Here is an 18906-nt window from a genome sequence, read left to right as displayed (position 1 = left end):
TGTGTCCCTTGATCAAAGGTCTCACTCTGCCAGGCAACTTTCTCTACACAGATCCCTCTGTCTCTGAGTTCCTGTAATCACCTTTAACCCTTCAAGATTAGGGATACCTGGCTATTATTTCTTCAGGGTACTGCACTATCCTTTCTGGTTCCTCTACACTCTGCTCACATTAAATTCTCCTCAAATCACTGAATTTGAATGTGCCATCTCCTTCCTTCGAGAATCTTGACTGATACAGACAGTAAGGTTCAACTTCTGGTGCCATCACTTTTAAGCTGTGAGCACTTGGGCTATGCATTTCACACAGTTGAGCTTTAGTTTTCTCATCTGTTATACATGATAGTAATATTCCTTGGCAAGGTTGTTATGGGAATTAAATAATAATATACTAGCTGAAAACATTTTCATTAATATATTTTCCCTTTCTCATATTAGTCTCTCCTACTCATCAATGGATGTTTATTCTCATTCTATTTCTTCATATGCTCCCATTTCTACTCTCTCTTTTAAGATAACAGAATTTCTCCATCTTGCATAAATGCAGAAGTAATTTGCGTAGGGGTATATAGAGTGCAGAAGCCTGTGTAAATGGCTTAAATGTACCATGGTTCTGTTCCTGGAATAAACTGTTGCTATTTCTACCACTGCAGAACAGTTAAGTCAAACTTTTGAATTAGGTCAACAAAATCCACAAATAGGGTGGAATCTTTGGACTGTCTAAGCAGGGACAGATCTGGAATAAATCAGCCACAGATATCACTTGTCAGCATGTTGAGGGAGGTATTTGAAATAAGGGTAGAAGGTAAGTCAAGAATATTGGCTTCTGGTGGCATTATGATGCATCCATTAAATCTATATTGAGAGTTTTCCATCATGTGGATTCAAGCTAACATAATCGGTTTATGGCAGCAATGTCTAAACAAGGGTCCACAATTCGGCTGTATTTTTATCCTGACTTGTGAACCACCACTGCCAACTACTCGAATTTCAAACTTGTTGAGACATATGTTATCCCTGGAAACCCTTCATAAAAATGAAGCATTTTACTGTCCCACCAATTCAGCGTGCTCTGGTCAGTTCCCCTTCTAGAGTCAAATTAACCATATAATTGTTCCTACACTAGTGAGTAGTATTTTAAATGGTTTTCTAAGAAAACCAGAAAGAACAAATTTATTTCTATTTATGCAAAAACATAACCTGCTTTGGATTCTCTTTTCTAGCTTTTTAATTAGTGAGACAGAAATAAGTCATGGGAAAAGAACTAGATACGGAATTAGGAAGATCTGTATTTGAAATCGACCTCTGCTACGACTTCCTAGCTGTGTGATCTCATAAAGTCACTTAACTTATCTAGCCTCAGTTTCATTATCTGTCAAATGGGGATCTACCAGTGAATCAAATGCCCTAATAATGATCTAACAACATAAAGTATTACCTTTAAGACTTAATGACTTATTTTTTTACATTTCGTGTGTGTAAGGTTGCAAATGTGATCAGTAGGAAATGGGAATGAAGAAAACTTTCAGACCGAGGCAGGAATATTTTGGTTAAAAAGAAATTAAAATACTAAGAAACAAGAGCAAGATAAGAGTGATTACAGTGTCTGCATTTATAGCCTGCATGTCACAGTTCAGTATTTATAGGTTTGTGACAGCCTTCCCAGTATAGCAATGCTAATACGAAGGAGCTGTCAGTTTCACTGACACAGCGCTGTGCACCTGACTGAGGCTGAAACTACTCAGTGTTTCCGTACATGATCATTTAATTATAGGTCCGAAATATATAGCAATAAATCAGTTGGGGTTTCGGATTATAATCTCCCTAAATCTTACTTTCAAGGACCCTAGTGACTTTCTTTTTAACAAATCTTAGTGCATTTCATTTCTCAAATATGATTTCTAACTATCAGAGCTGGACTAAAGCCTTAGGAAGAGGCGATGAGTCTAAGGCGAAACACAATACAAAATGTATACTGAAATCTTCCAGAGCCCAAGCTCCCATTGCTATTTAAATGCCATGATAAAAACAATAGATAGAATAAATATGAAGAGGAAGAACTGGAGAGAGAGAGAGAGAAAGAGAAAAGTGAATGAGAGAGAGAGAGAAAGAGAGAGAGAAATTGAAGAGAGGCTTGGGAAAATGTTCAGTGGAAAATCTGTAGAAATGATGTAAGAGAAAGCAAAGGCAGGGATTGGAGTAAGGGGTGTATAACTGAGACTATAAAAACTCAGAGAGAAAACTCTCCATCAGGGCTGAGTTTAAGAGAAACTGCACAGACAGGACTCGAAAGTCAGAATCTCCTGATTTTCACAAGGTAAGTTAAATAGAAAAGCTGATAAAGATTTAGTTGTTTTTCCTCTTAACTATTTTTTTATTTTCACATACTTTTCAAATGTTTTTATTATATCTTGATTTTGTTAGAAATGTTTTTTGGTAACATTCTCCTCTCTAAAGTGAGTAGAAAATCTGAGCAGATATTTTTGTAATGCAAACTTAGGGTGGAGCTAATTGTTTGCTCAGATATTTCATATTTATTACATTATTTTTTATTTTCCATTTCAAAACAAAGAGAAAGGGAACTCAAGATAATGATTTTATCCGTATGTTAACGTTATTAATTTTGCTTTCATTAAAGATGTCCAATCTTCGGAAACTTTTAAATGTAGAGAGGTGGGCTACTTTTAAAAACCTAGGTAGTAAAGAAAGTTTTTTTCTTATCTTTATTTTTATCACAATTGGAGCTTTAAAAAGTTCCCTAAATTAAACAAACTATAAATTCTATATTCCATATTCTTCAAATCTAAAGTATCCTCTGTTTTTCTTTTTATAAAACTCAAATATGCAAGTATGATATTAATAACATAGTTTAGAGCAGACTTAGATCCTGTCTATTCAGTATTTGAAGTGCTCTTGCTAATAAGTGATTGAATCAAGAGTTCATCTGAAACATACATTTGAGTTTGGTTTAAGAACAAAGTCAAGAGTTCGTTTCAGGTTTTGATCTATGGGAATAGTGTACACTCAATAACTTCAATTCTTGAAAAATATTGCTCTTTCAAATTCCAGCTATAGATTCTATAGGTTTAGGAATGTGACTATTATTGGTTTCTGAGTTACCCTAGAAGTTAAATAATTTTAACACTGATTTATGATGATTTTAATGACCCTCTAAGCTATAGAGTTGATAAGGTTTTATGTAGTGGTCTCCCCAAAAACATCAGGCACATTTTGTGTCTTCTCTTTACCTGGTGCTTACTCTTCAGCGCTCTTACAGAACTTTTCTAAGGAAAGCCTCCTATAGATATAAATACAAGTCTTCTCTTTGTCAGTGAATTGCACTATTGCTTCACTCAATAAGTCATTTAAGGTATTTAAGGTTGACATTTGCTTTCTCTCCCTTATTTCTCAGGGTTTTGAACTGAATCTTATATAACGAATCATGCGCAGTAGAGAAGAGGACATGTTTAGTAGACTAGGTTTGGGAACCTCAGGCTATAATTTTAACTTCTTGTTCAAATGCTTTCAGTGATTTGAACATTTGATTAATAAAATTAGATTAATTAAGCTTGTCTCAAAGGAATAGAACTCAAAGTAAGCAGTCCCAAAACACTGTCTCAATTCTGTCACTATGTGGTTGTGCAACTTCAAGCAAGCCTTAAGCACAAAGTAGAGCTCAATAATATTCTGTTATTATTGAAAGAGACAAAAGAACTAGAAGTGCCAGCACTTCTGAGTATAAGAACTACCCGGGGAAGCTCTATCTCAATCAGTTTTCCCTATGCTGGGGAATGAAAACTCGGTATCACAGAATCTTGGGGCTCATCTTCAGACATCATCTAATTTAACCTCCTTGCCGATATTTCATCTCCTGTGGTCCCTACCGACCAGATCACTTTTGCTTAGATTCAGTGGTGCTGTTGGAGGAACACAGCTTTGAAGTCAGTTAACCAGACTTCTAATCCCAGTCCTGACTTCAACAGCTTTCCCTCAGCTCCCTGGGGCTTCATTCTCTCCTCAGTAACACTGGAGTCCCCGAGGGTACAAAAGGTGAGCTACAAGTTCTCTCCTAGCCTTGGGCACCTCTCTACACAGGCCAACTCCCATGAGCCTGAAGATGTCTGATTAGAAGCATTTTTACCTGAGCCCTCCCCCTCCTTCCTCCAAACAATTCTCAAGGTACCTCTCTGGGGCAGCGGTTAGCATCACCTGCCAGTAATTGCCTGGTAACTTGGTTGGCTTGAATTGGCTGTTAACCAGCCTTACCCCTCCTCCCTTATCAATCCCCCATCTGCTCAGGCCTCAGCACCAAGCACCCTCTCCCTCCAGAAACAACTCCTCTGCCATGCCTCCCCCTGCTCCCTCCAGTTCTTCATCTGCCTTATCGCACCCCTTCATCTCCTCTCCCTTGGGCCAGTTAACTATCTCTGAGCCTCATCTCTCTATCTATTGAAGGTGTTAAATTTGACAATTTCTAATGAATGCCCCCTTCCTTTCTAAAATTCTATATTCCCATGACACATAAGGCTCTAAACATGTGAAAAATGCATTTTTAAAATATCCTCCAGGTTACCACTGGCAATTTGGCTGCAGACCCACCAAGTCGTAATTGTGACTTTCCATGTACCTCTCCATGGGCTTCCCTGTGGTCCCACCTTGGTGCTTGTATTTCTCTGCAAGCTCTGACTTGTCCATCCATGCCAGGACTCTAAGAAGATTAAAAACTGATGTCCCCTCTTCCTCTACCTCCTCTGCAGTCGTGTAAGGTCTAGTTTCTGTAACAAGGTCCTTAATTCTCATAACACCCATGGTGGTTCTGCTTCCATGACACAAGCCTGACTACGCTGTACTGTCAATATTACAAAAACAGTGAATATCATGATTCCAACTACATAATGAGTGATTTTTTAAAAAACAAAGTCAATAAAGATATCTTATGAACTATAACACAAAACATATATCATATAAAAGTAAATTAAAAATTCTCTTTTGTTGATATAATTAGAGCTTTAAGAATAATTATGCTCTGATTATAATTGAGATTTCTTCCCTTTTTTTTCTTCCCATTGTGATATTCTCTATAGTTGTATGCTAATCTTTTCACGGGAATATTATGGCTGAAATTAATGGTAATGCATAATACACTGCAACGTCAAATGTTAGAGTGATTGCTACTTTTAATTGTCTTTGGGAAATTTCCTTCCCACACTCAATATTACTTTCTTTGTTATACTTTATTTTCCATCACTCTGCCATAATTCTAGACTCCAAGGACTAATTTTGTTCCTTAAAATGAACAAAGATAAAAAAAGATTTTTTTCATAAAAACAAAAAGTGGAAAGAAACATTTTCAAAAGTTACCATATTTAGAAGGCCGGATCAGGATAATGACAGCTATTATTTATTAACTACTTTGTGCCAGTCACCCCACCTGTATTATTTCTAATCCTTATAATAAACCTACAAACCAAGTCTTTGCCCCATTTTCCTGATGAAGATATTAAAACAGAGAGACTAAGTGACATGACCAGTCAGGAATCATGTCCAGGTCTGTGTAACTTAATGGCCAACCAACCTCTTTCTACTAAGGTGCTTTGTTCTGTTAGAAAGTATACATGCAATACCAGGAGTTGGGAGACCAGGTTTCCAAAGTAACCCAGGTTGTGTCAGCTCATCTATTAAAAAAACAGAATTATAATATTTTCCATATAGAGCTAACATGACTGTTGTGAAGAAGAAAGGAGATAGATGCATTTCAAAATAATGAAGTATTATACAAGTGTCAAAAAAAAAAGTTATTTGCAACAATTGTGCTTCAAGGAAATGAAGCCTTCCAGGAAGATTGTGCTCTTGCAGGAGGAAATCCCTGGGCAGGGCAAATGGTTGAGAGGTTGCCACCTCCCCAGGCTGAGAGCAGCTGGAGGACAGAGGGAGTGTCTTATTCACCTTCGTATCCCTCGTGCCTGATATACAGTGTACACCTGATAAATGCATTCTGTTCTTGGGTATTATAACATTTATATTTTTAGCCCTTCATTTACATCTTAGAGAGTATTTTTTCATTGATTATATTGGCTAGTTTAATGTAATTAAAATGTAAGTAAATATTTTATTAAATATTATATATAAGGACAAAGCGGGGTAAAGGATGAAGGAGGGGGTGATATTCCACACGATCCTCAGGCTTACATATGCCATGTTTAACTGCATTGATCCAACTTTACCCTTTGAAAGCCTCTTTATACCGCATAAAAATTGCCTCAGTATCAAATGGCCAAACAGTGTGCTCATGTGCAACTCTACCAGCTTCCCCATCCATCATTTTAAAGATTCTTGTTTTTCCCATAATTAAGCATTAGAATTAAATACCACATTCCTTTATATACAGTCATACACAAAGTCTCTTCTATTTCTAAGTGACATAGTTTTATATCAAGAAACCTGTAGTGATTCAGGGATCTAAGCACAAATTAATGTTTGATAAGGAGAAATCTTAAACTCTACTGGGATCATTATTGGGGAATATTGATGCATGTCCCTTTCATTAGAATGAGAATCTGGGATGTGAAATGTTAATGGACATACCCAGGAGTCTGGCATGAACTTTATCACATATTATTGCAGATGTAAAGCTTGGGCAAATCTCTTTACTTCTCTAAGCCTTATTTCCATATCAATAAAACTGGGATATTAATATCTGCCCTGCATTCCTGTTTACCCACCACGTAAGTCTGATTCATTCATTCGTTCATCCTACAATGTTGACTCTGTGCCAGGCATTATGTTGTGTCCTGGGATACAATGGTAAACATGACGTAGTTCCTACTCTCAAGGAGTTTACAGTGATGACTAACTACTTTGTTAAACATACATACCTGGGCTTTTTAAGAATGAGATCTTCCTTTAAAGTGTCATCATAGGTTTCTGCTTTCTTAAATTTTTGCAAGAAAGATACTAGAAGTCTGGTTGAAAATTCCAAATAGAAAAAGGAAATAGAGATAGTTAACAACAAAATTTTACAATTTTGGAAGGCAATAGTGTCTGAAAAAGAATGAAAATGGTGCCAGATAAACTAAAATAAGTTAACACATGTATGCTAGTAAATTGTCATTTTTCCTGGTTTATAACATTCAGGGAAAGTCATTTTAAAATGCAGGTGTCTGCCACATTAAGAATACCTCACCCATAAACATTTTACTTTATAAGCCATTTCTTTTGGAAATGGAAAAATGTTTTCTACTTCTACAAATAGGTTATACTTGAAGGAGCACAAAAGTGAGAGTCTGAAAATGTAAGTTGTTCTGGCTCTTCTTCTAGCTGGCTTTGTGAGTTTGGAAAATTTATTACTGCCGATTGAAGAGCAGTGAGAAATGGGAAAGAATGCATTCTTAATATTTTAATTTAAAAGAAATGTGAAATGTTACATTTCTCAGTCTCAATTTGCTCCTTCCTTTCAGAATCATACTCAAACATAAAGCAAAACGCTTCTCACCCAGTTTACTGAAAATGACAGATTTCAAAGAGAATTTTAAATAAACGGCTAAGCACCATGAGTATTTCTCAGGTGTACCTTTGTGAGATGATATAGATGATATATTTGTTAGTGATAGAAGCTACAATTTGTATTTCAATGGCTCTTGGGTGAAAATCCTCAGTGATTTTCAATTTCTTATTTGAGCTTAGGAGAATCCAAAAGCAATTCGCCACTTCTAAAGTTCTAAGTGTCACAGCCACAGTGAGTTCTCTTCTTGGAGCCGATTTCACCGCAGGCTGTGGAATCGCAGAGCCAATAAGAGACCCCGAAGTCCGAGTCTAAGCACCTGGTTGTGTCATTCATCAAAGAAACTGAAAACAACCTTCTTTAACACCTTATTCAAGTGTCACTCATTGAAATATCAAGATTATCTGTAGAATGTCAAACTGTAATGTATCCTGTTGATTGTCAGTTTTTCACATGGTCTCTATGAATGACTCAAATCCCCTAGGTGGTTGATGAGTATAAGCTTTATATTCCTGGAAGGACTTGCTTCAAAGACCCGCCTTCAGTTCAGTAAGAATCACTTTTGTACCATGCCATAAATCTTTCCGTGCTATCTTATATTTTACAAAATTTCACGTGCAATTTAGAGTTCTCATTGAAAAGTTTTTAACTATGGTAAAATAACAGTAAAAATAATGCAGTTTTTTTCCACAGATAAATGTATGTCTTTGTACCTTTTTAATAAATAAAATTAAATATAAAGTTAAATACTTCTATTGCTCTTGTTTGGCAAACAAGCCAACCCCATAATGATTTGTGCTATTCATAAATTAATTAAATAACTTTAAATTAACTAAAATTAGTTAATTAAAACTTTGTGAATTCATAAAGTTAGTTTTATTGGACAGTTTCAACACTTTAAACATCTTACTTAAGATCGCAGGCCAATAAATAGTGCAGTAAGAACATTTGCCCCAGTCCTTCAAGTCTAATTCTGAGTTTTTTCCTCACCATCATAAAAATACCATTCTGATGTTGAATACCTATTTACTGACTGAAAGAGTTTTATTTCTAAAATATTCGTTAGTTCATCTAAAGAAGATTTTTGGAGGAATAATATGTGAAAAATACTGTACATATATGGGTGTATATGTGATATTGGTGGTGGTTTCAGATATAGAAATTTCTATTATCAAAAAGCCCTAATTTTTATCCACCAACATGAAGATTCATGGTTACTGTGAAAATATTCAAATGATTATTTTATCTAGATAGACATACAAACTATTAACTCCAAATGCAGAGGAATAGGGACTCAGTCAAATCCTTAAAATTTTTAATATTAATTATATTATTTTAAAATGTATGTGATAAGTTAAATATTGTACCATCCTTGCCTTCTCTGAGCCCAAAAGAGGGGATATAACTGCACATTACGGAATCTGGAACCTCAGGTCTAACAATTCTTGCTTTAAAAGTGTGGAAGAATTGAGCACAATGATTAAGCATGATGAAGAAAAGTAAAAAAAAAAAAAACAGCTAAGTAAACAATTAACAGTAAATAGATATGCCGTAATTCATCCATTCTGACGCACACCTAACATCTCTTAAATTGGAATGAATCTTACACCTGATAGCATGCCATAATTTAATTGGTAGCATTTTTTCTTTTTTAAGATACAATTGTAAAATGGGATCTCTCAGCATAAATGACATCTTAAAATCAAAGATTTGGAGGACTTCTATTTTCAGCTAGAAATACTTAAAATTCAAGAGGCTCATATTTATGTCAAAACCTAGATGCAATCTTAATGCTTAGACTTGGCTAACCGGAGGGGCAGCAGGAAGATTTTCCTAGCTAAACCTGCACGAGCTTCTATCATTACCTGCAGGGTCTGCACTTCCACCAGAAAAGAGCCAGATTCACCAACAGACTTTTAAAAAGCTAGATGCAACTTTAGAGTCAGTTACACCAAACCCATTTTGCTTGGTCTAGACAGGAAAGGTTTTGCCCAATGTCATACCATGAAATAGCAACGGAGCCAAGGCAGGGCCTGAGTCTCATAACACCTAGATCTGGTCTTTCTATGACACTGAGCCACACAGGTGTCATGTTAAGCATTGTCCCTCTTAGGCCTTCTTTTAAAATAAAACACTGTAGTCTCTCTGTTATCTACTATTCCTGGAGCTCTTCTCTATTATCAGAAAGACCTCGGTGATGATAACTTATGGGTCAGGGTAAAGGGTATACAGAAGAAGAACTTGCTGTTTTACAGACTTACTTAGGGGCCAAGCTGACTCACCACTTGCCTAGAAGAACAACGCTGTTTTCAGAGAAAGAGGATTGTGGGCACCGTTGTGGACAGGCACACATGGTCATTTCACAGTATCGGAACTAGAGACCCGTTATAACATGTCCTATTGAATTTCACTTAAATGTCTGTGCTGTATCAAAGTGGGAAGAGAGGAATTTTTTTAAAAGTTTACTTTTTAAGTTCTTTATCTTTAATTAAGTCCTTTATTTTTAATTTTTGTTGAACATAGGGGTGGATAGTCTATTTTGAATATTTCCAATCAAGAAATTAGAGTAAATTGAAATAATTATCAGAAGTTACCGAGATTCACTCCCAAACTCAGTCCTGTTGTGAATTTCTAATGGGTAGATCTGCTATCCATAAGCCAGGTATTGTTGAAGAGAAATTTCTGTAATCACCTCAGTAGCCTGTTTTTCTTCAGCACCAGCCAGCACTCAAAGGCAGATAGTTTAAAAGTTTCATTAGTTAAAAAGTGCATTAGATCAGATACTGGCTAATATTGCTTCTCTTTTTTAACTTAATCCTCTCTTACTCTAACACCTCCTCCCATCCCAGTTTGCCCTTTCTTTTTTAGATCAGTGATTCTGAATCTTTTCTTTTTCTGCCCTAGCCCTTTGAGAGATTTTTTTCACAATAACAATGACTCATTGCACCACTGATTCTCAGTAATGCAAATATCTTTGTTCATTTTAACAGACTTCTCATTTAATTCTGATTTTAGTGTAATTAAACCATTTGCTTTACTACTGGACTTTCAAGGCCTTTCATACGTCAATGTGCTCTATCAGTGTTTTGAAGGAATACAGAATATGTGCTGTTTCCCAAACTTAAGTGACAAAATTTCACACCTTCCAGAATACTACTCAGCTGTGAAAAAAGACATAATCCGCCCATTTGCAGCCATGTGGATGGTCCTCGAGGGCATGATGTTAAGCGAAATAAGCCAGACAGAGAAAGACAAACACCATACGATTTCACTCATATGTGGAATACAAACAAACTTACGGACAAAGAGAACAATTTTGTGGTTACCGGGGTGGGGTGGCGGGAGGATGGTGGGCACAAGGGGTGCAGGGCCACATTTATATGGCGTTTGACAAACATTAATATACGACTTAAATTTCACAATGTTATAAACTATTTAGACCACATAAAAAATTAAAAAGAAAAAAAACTTCACACCTCCCCACCTTGCTCCCTCCACTGCCACTCCAGCCAGATTGGAGGATCCCTTCTGGGTATAATGAGTTCTTACAGGGGGTAAAGTCTTTGAAACAAAGGTTACGATGTCATGTAAAGTAAGATGTTTCTTTATTCAGCAGTATTATTTTAAAAGTGAAAGTTCATCCACATAGTAACCAACTGGCTGAAAATGAATAAAGTACAAACCTCATCTTCTTATAAGGCAGTTCCCATGCCCATTGTCTCTTTTGAAGCTCCTCACTACTCAGAGAAATGTTATTCAAAAATTACTCAATATAAATTATTGGTGGGCCAGCCTGGTGGCACAGTGGTTAAGTTCACACGTTCCAATTCAGTGGTCCGGGGTTCGCTGGTTCAGATCCTGGGTGCAGACATGGCACCACTTGGCAAGCCATGCTGTGGTAGGCGTCCCACATATAAAGTAGAGGAGGATGGGCACGGATGTTAGCTCAGGGCCAGTCTTCCTCAGCAAAAAGAGGAGTATTGGCAGTAGATGTTAGCTCAGGGCTAATCTTCCTCAAAAAAAAAATTTATTGGTGTACTGTAAACATTGCAAACACATCCACTTTAGCATATTCATACAATGAACATCCTTTGAGGGTTCTTTCTGTGATCTGGAGTGTAAATGGGGTGGAGCAGATTTTTAAATCATGGGCTATATTTATCCACTATCAACAAAATAGGGAAATGGGGCTGAACCTGGTCTTTTCCTTCCCTCCCTATAATTTCCTCTGTTTCTAATTTTGTAGCAATCAAGTTTCAACTAGTTAATCAAATGTCTTTTGTGTGGCAGGTGCCAGGGTGTTTGTTTTCATTAGCGTACCAAATGCCATATTTAGAACTTGGCCTTTCGGTTAACTGGCTACAAGCATGTCTTTAAACCATTAAATGTGTGTATTTAAACTCAGCATTTATTTTTACATCGCCCTATCCAAATAATCAGGATGTGGTTATCTGTAAGATGATACATTATGACATTTTTCCTATATACACCCAAGCACAAAAATATATGCCTCAGACATAATCATCAATATTATAAACACTCATCATTCTTTGCCATTTATAAGATTGTGGAGATGGAGAGAAACCTGGTCAGTAAAATGTGCATAAAAATAGTTAAAGGAAATCCACATGGAAAGGCTTATAAAATTGGGCAATTTCACACTTTGTGACCTGTTTTTAACGTGATAAAAAACGAGGAAGAAAAACACCACAATTGTAGTTTATCTTTGATTGAATGAGAAAGCTATTTTTAGAAAGATAAGCCAGAAGTGTGAGATCATTTTTAAAAGAGTTTTGTTTTTCATATATCTTCCTTTTTGTTGGGGAAAGTCAAAGAGCAAAACCAGAAGGGAAAAATACGATTCAGTGGTGGATTTTCTAAAGGAGTAGGTGATACAGGTTTTGGTTGGTATTTTTACCAGGTAACTGTTGCATCCTTTCTCGTTATTTTTCTACCGTCTCAATTTAGAGAGATAATCGTGACTTATTGTTGTTGACACTTACCAAAAAACTCAGCTTAAATATCAATTTGTCAGAAAGAGAATGCAGAGACAATTTACTGCCCTCTTCCAGAAAGGATGGAATACAGAGAAGCAGCTAGTGACTAATATGTGACCAGATTCCAAAATAGACTAATTGGTAACATAATGAAGAACTAGTTTAGACTACATTATGTGAAAATTAAGATTATATTTGATAAATAAATGTCATAGTCAATGCTAAAATATTTTATCTCTATTTTAAGCCTTAACACACAAGGAAATACAGATGCTTCTCTGTCTATATAAAATACTTGTATTTGTCTGTATTCTAGCAGATAACATTGATTACCAAGATCTACACTGAGGTTCACAAAAACAGTATTTTAAGGAAGAAACATAAAGAAAATCTTGGGTCACACCAAAGAGAATGTAGTTACTGAAGTAAAATTTAGTAGTAACTTATAAATGTTCTTTGATTTATAAATGATAAATACTATATGGGATAAAGAAGTTATGCATGAATCAGTTCAATCCTCTCAAAGCTCTTCTGAGGTGAGAATTACTCCTCATTCACAGATATGGAAAATAAAGGTCAAGTCGGTTAAATGATACACACCCAAGTTCACACTAATACTAAAGCAAAAATGAGACTCAAATTCAGTTCTTCAGCTCCATCCTAGCATCCTTTCCTTTCTGCTCCCAGCAGGTTTCCAAATCATTTTTTTTAAGGAAATAGAAGTTTACTGCGACTTCTCATTCATAAAGGATGGACTGGGGGACTTCCCAAAGTCGTGTACTAAGCGGCAAAGTCAAGCCCATTCTGTCACAGCTCAGTCCCTCATCTTCACCCAGCCGGGCACCGCCTCCCTCTTTCCCAGAGGCCAAACTGGCAGCCAGTAGGCCTGATACAGATCATAGATAAGCCTTAATTGGATGTACCGTAGCTTTTCATGTAAAAAGTCATAAGTGTATAAATGGCACATCTTTGTGCTTACCACACAGAATTAACAAATGTGATATTTTGACATATTTGCTTTAAAAAATAGAGAGAGATAAAAACTATCTATGTTTCCTCCATAATCTTATTTCCTTCCCATCTTCCCCAGAGGCAAGCATAATCATGAATCAAGTTCCATCGGTTTATACTTTAATTATACGTAGATTTCAAAATATATAGAATTGCTTTGTATATTTCCAATTTAGGTAACATGGTAGCATTCCATATGTATTGTTCTAGAAATTCTGATTTTCCCCCAAAACTGTTTTTCTGAAATGCATACATATAAATACACATAACAATTAGGTCATTTGTTTTAACAGTAAATACACATATATTTAAATCATTTGTTTTAAGTCCCTAGTATGATTACACCTCAACTGATAAATCCATTTCCTACTTGAATCGATTTCAGTTTTCTACTACTATAAACAATGAGGCTATGAACTTTCAGATATATGTCTCCTTACAAACTTTGACCCATTTTTACTTAATTGTGTCTATTTTTAAAACTTTATTTATCAGAGTTATTTAAATGTTCCAAATGCTAATCTTTCTTTTTCATATCTGTTGAAAATATATTCCACTTTGTAATTTGTTTATTATATCCTACCATACAGAATTTTTCAACTGTGATATGATGAATTTAATATTTTTTTCTAATCTAAGAGATTCACCTTTTGAATCTTGCTTAAGAAATCCTGACATATCACAGGGACATAAAAATATTCTCCTATTAGATCTGTGCTATTTTTCAGATTTTGAATTTAAATGCTTTAGGACACAGCACATTCTCTCTGGCTGATCACAGACCCCACCCAGCCGTATTCTCTCATACCTGGCCAATTTTACACATTTCCCCTTAGGTACGTGAGGTTATAATCCCTGACTTAGACAGTCAAAGAATAAAATTACACAAACTAGATTTCTCAGACTTGGGTTACTTTGAATTAAATAATGATTATAGCTGTACAACCCCCGTCTAGGTTTCCATGGAAATGAAGTCTCCATAGAATTCATCCTAGGAGATTGACAGCTTCTATTAAGTATTGTTTCAGTTTTGCAGAGGTGAACTCCAGCACAAAGAAGCTGAATAATTTGGTTTATCACCTGTCTATAACAAGCTCTATCGGATTTTTCGTTTTCTATCTTTGTGTGCCACACTAAGAAATGTTAACTGTGATGTATGTGACCCTTAGATGCTGGACTGGAGATTGGCAAGTGCACATTTGATCCTGGCTGTGATGTTGATGCCGTGGAGCTCAGGAAGAGTGCTCTCAGTGGATGTCACAACAGAGGTAACGGAAACTAGCTTAAGCGACCATATGTGTTTTTATGAACATAAGCCATTTCTGCTAATGTCAGAAGCAAGTGCTGCTGACAAATAGGGAGATGACTCGACCCACAAAATCAAGCAAATAGGAATTTGTTCTATGTCTTATCCTCACCCTGGATTCAGAGAAAGCCAGATATCTAAATGCTAAATAAATAAATAAATAAAAATAACAAAGGTTTGTATCCCTTGAACAAAAAAGCATAAGAGAAAATTCATTATCATTTCAGCCATATTTATAATTAAATCAATTACATAAAGATGAAGTGCTTTTATGTGAAATTTGAAGTTGTTTACATGTCAAAATTTGAGTAGTTTGGGCCAAACTTTTTATTATTGAACAAATGTTTTCTTGTGGCCGTGACTAAACTACAAAGGAAAAGAAATTTGAGGACATCGCCACACAGAGAAAAGTTAATTTGGCTTATTTGATCTTATTAGAAACATATTCTTTGTACTTCTTAAATAACAAAGTGAGAATCTGAAATGGATTTTACTGAAGGACAAGTTTTAATTAAGTTCTATAATTTTTTCTCTGAGGATTAAGAATATGTTTAAAAAGAAATAAGAAAGAAAGAAAAAGAAACAAAGAAAACCCCTGTATTTTGTATGCGTGTCAGTTGGAAGAATGAAAACATTTTTTTGGAGGATGCTCTGAGAGATAATAAAATATCTCCTGTCTTTGCCCCTCGAAGGTTTATCTCCTACTCCTTAGTGTTTCTCATGATTATAGCAACCTTCCCTTCTCCAGTTTCTATGTTGTCAAGCTTATATAGGGAAGTGATAGAACATGAGATTTTAAGAGGAGTTTGGAACCATATTGTGGACTTTGCATTATAAGTAACAAAGAGCTGTAGAGATTTTTAATTTTCCTTTTGTATGATGAAAGTAGTGTTGTGGATAATTAACTTCATGGCATCATTTGAGATAGAATGGAAAAGAGAGGGAGATAGGGGATAAACAAGTTATAAGGTGATTAAGAGTGTACACTAAGCAGTCAAGAGGGCCTGATGAAAGCCGTCTCTGATGGAAATCGGAAGAGCAGGGCAAGAGGGGTTTTCCAGAGAAAACTGACCAGACTCAGTGTAGATTTGATTGGTTTAGCAAAGAGGAGGCTCAATAGCTTTGAGTCTGTGTGTCAGACTATAAGTGTTTCAAGAGTTGCTTGAGTCAATGATGAAAAGGCTTAGAAAGTGCTATTCTTATGGTGATGGATTGCAATTAGTCTTTGGGTGATGAACATGATGTAATCTACACAGAAATTGAAATACAATGATGTATACCTGAAATTTATATAATGTTATAAACCAATGTTACTGCAATAAAAAGAGAATAAAATACACTCGGCTTATTAAAAAAAGATTATATTACATTCTGAATCTGTGAAAACAAAATTTTAAAAAACTGCTGAATTTAAGGAAGCCTATAATAATAAATGTAAGGAAAATGAAAAAAAAAGAAAAGAAAGTACTGCTCTTTCTTTTTATTGGAGAAAATGAAGAGAATAGAAAGAGAATGGAAAAAATAATAGAAGAAGAAAGACAGGAAGTGAACTAAAAGAGTCTTGCCAAGACCAAGAGTATGGCACATGGAATAATGTGTCCAAAAAGGGAAAAAGAAGAGATACCTGGAGCTAAAGTTTCTTGCTATAGGGGAATATTATATGCATCTTGGGGAAAAAATAACATCCCCTGGACTATACAATGTCTTGAGATTGTTAATAGGAGTATTTAAAAAAATGCTGTGAGTGGGGTTTGGAAAGGAAAAGACAGACTTCACAAACTGGACACTCATACTTTTATGACTTGGATGAAGCGCAAAGTGGCAATATGTGTAAGAGACAAATAAACAAACAAGAAATCTTACAAGAGATAGTAAAGTCACTGGGATAGCTCTGACTCACTATTGACACTCATTAATATTTGTTAATAAATCACATGGATAGAGATGGTAAGCTGCCTGAGGGTAGAGACTGGATTTTGTTCATTTTTCTATCCCTCAGGACTAATACAGATCCTGGTACGTAGTGGATGCTTAGAGGCTTGAATCAATAAAGTATGAATGAATAGTGAAAATAAAACAGCATGAGGTTTCGTTTTTTCAGAATTCATTCAATAAATATTCATCATAAATTCATAGAGTACTAACTGTGAGCAAAATACTGGGATAGGCATTGAACAGAGGAAATGAAAGACTGATTAGACATATTGCCTTCCAGTTACTCACAATCTAATATGCAACACAAATATATTGGAATCAATCAAAGGAAAATGTAATAAGTGTGATGAGGAAAGTCGTATAAAGTGCTATGGGAATGATAAGGAAAGACGCAGCTGATACTGGCAAAGAATCTGAAAGAATGATGAGTTAATATACTAAATTTTAGAGGCAAGCCTGGAGTTTTTCCTTTTTTTTCTTTGGGGGTGTGTGTGTGTGCGTTTACTTTCTTTTGGATATACTTCACCTCTGTGGGGTTTTGCCCCCAAAGTCTTTCTCTCTGGACCATAACTCCACAAGAAATCAAGTTTCATGACAGGCACGTCAGCTAAAGACAGCAAAAGCCAAATGCAGACGATTATACATATTTGAGATTTCTTTTTCTTAACGAGTGGAATCACCTTCCTGCCCTATAGGCCTTTGATTCTGGAGTCATACATGTGCAGTCACCACCCACAGTCAGGGAGGAGAAATCAGCCACTGATCTGGCAGCAAAACTCTTGCTTCTTGATGAACTTGTGTCTCTGGAGAATGACGTGATTGAAACAAAGAAGAAAAGGAGCTTCTCTGGATTTGGCTCCCCCCTGGACCGACTCTCAGCTGGCTCTCTAGAGCATAAAGGTAAACAGAGGTAAGGAACTCTTGGAGAAGAAACGCTTTTATTTTTTTAATTCTTCCACTCTGAGTTCAGAAACAGAGAGAATTCCACATTAAAAATCCAATGAAAACCTTGTAGGTTAGCAGATTTGACATTGTGTTAGGTAGCTCGTGCACTTAGTAGTATGATTTTGGAAATAACTGTTTACAGAGAAAAATGATTGCTACAGTATGCATTAATATTTTTATCATGCTATTTCCCAAGGAAGATTCTGTTGTGTATAGATACAAAATAGTTATTAGGAGACATGACAGTATTTGAGAGGTAAGTGGAAATGCGTGTGCAATGGGATAAATGTTCTGATGAACTGGGTTTTCTATTTAATAGAGGTAACCAGAATACTACTTTTATTATTACCCATGCTGCAAAGCTTTCCAAATTTTGTGAGTGCGTCCTATACCAAAATGTAGTGGAAAGCTGTCAGGACTTGGAGTTGAAACACGTGTGTTTAAGTCAAATTTCTGATCATTTCTAGCCATGTGACTTCTAAAAGAATCTTACCCTGTGTGACGCTCAGCTTATTTATCTGTAAAATGGGGATAATTACTTATCTCCATAAAAATCAAATGAGTGCTGTGTAAGCTGTTAATTATGATAACAGAATTAGAGTAATTAAGTCTCCCTGTCATCACTGAGTAACTCAGTACTTCAAAGCAGTCATTCCAAACAATTCGTTTTCTACCCCCTCAATATCTGCTTCTCATGCTGTACATTTCGTGTTAGCAATGGCACAAGAGACCACCCAATTACCAATGTCTGGAATTGGGGGAATTTACTAGGATTCCTTTTACTCACCAGAATTCCTTTTGCTCACTCTAAACATTCCATTTTTCACTAAATTCTCTAACTCCTATTTGTTTTATATGTTAAATATCTCCAGAATATCCTTTCCTGTTAAGGCTTCCCTAATTCTGGCCTTACCTTTTTCATATTTTTTCTTTCTCTATTTTTTTTAGGTTAGAATAATTTTTTATTGTGGTAACATTGGTTTATAACATTATGTAAATTTCAGATGTACATCATTATATTTTGATTTCTGTGTAGATTACATCATGTTCGCCACCCAGAGACTGATTACAATCCATCACCATACACATGTGCCTAATTACAACTGTGCCCTCCCCCCCTCCTCCCTTCCCCTCTGGTAACCACCAATCCAATCTTTGTTTCTATTGATTGTTTGTTATCATTTTTACCTGCTATTTATGAGTGAGATCATACA

At 35.8% G+C, this 18906-nt stretch overlaps 1 protein-coding gene across 1 annotated transcript in view; it reads left to right on the top strand.

Annotated features, from left to right (window-relative positions):
• The first annotated feature begins 2189 nt into the window (after positions 1-2189).
• Positions 2190-18906, top strand: part of OSTN (osteocrin) — a 41624-nt gene continuing 24907 nt past the window's right edge. Inside the window, exons 1-3 of the mRNA XM_046658021.1 lie at positions 2190-2314; positions 14676-14774; positions 17443-17657. Coding sequence (XP_046513977.1) covers positions 14676-14774; positions 17443-17657 — 314 coding nt within the window. The 5' untranslated portion in view covers positions 2190-2314. The remainder of the gene's footprint in view (positions 2315-14675; positions 14775-17442; positions 17658-18906) is intronic.

Source organism: Equus quagga, chromosome 4 (genome assembly GCF_021613505.1).
Source record: "Equus quagga isolate Etosha38 chromosome 4, UCLA_HA_Equagga_1.0, whole genome shotgun sequence".
Classification (NCBI taxonomy): Eukaryota; Metazoa; Chordata; class Mammalia; order Perissodactyla; family Equidae; genus Equus; species Equus quagga.
This window is presented reverse-complemented; position numbering and strand designations above follow the sequence as displayed.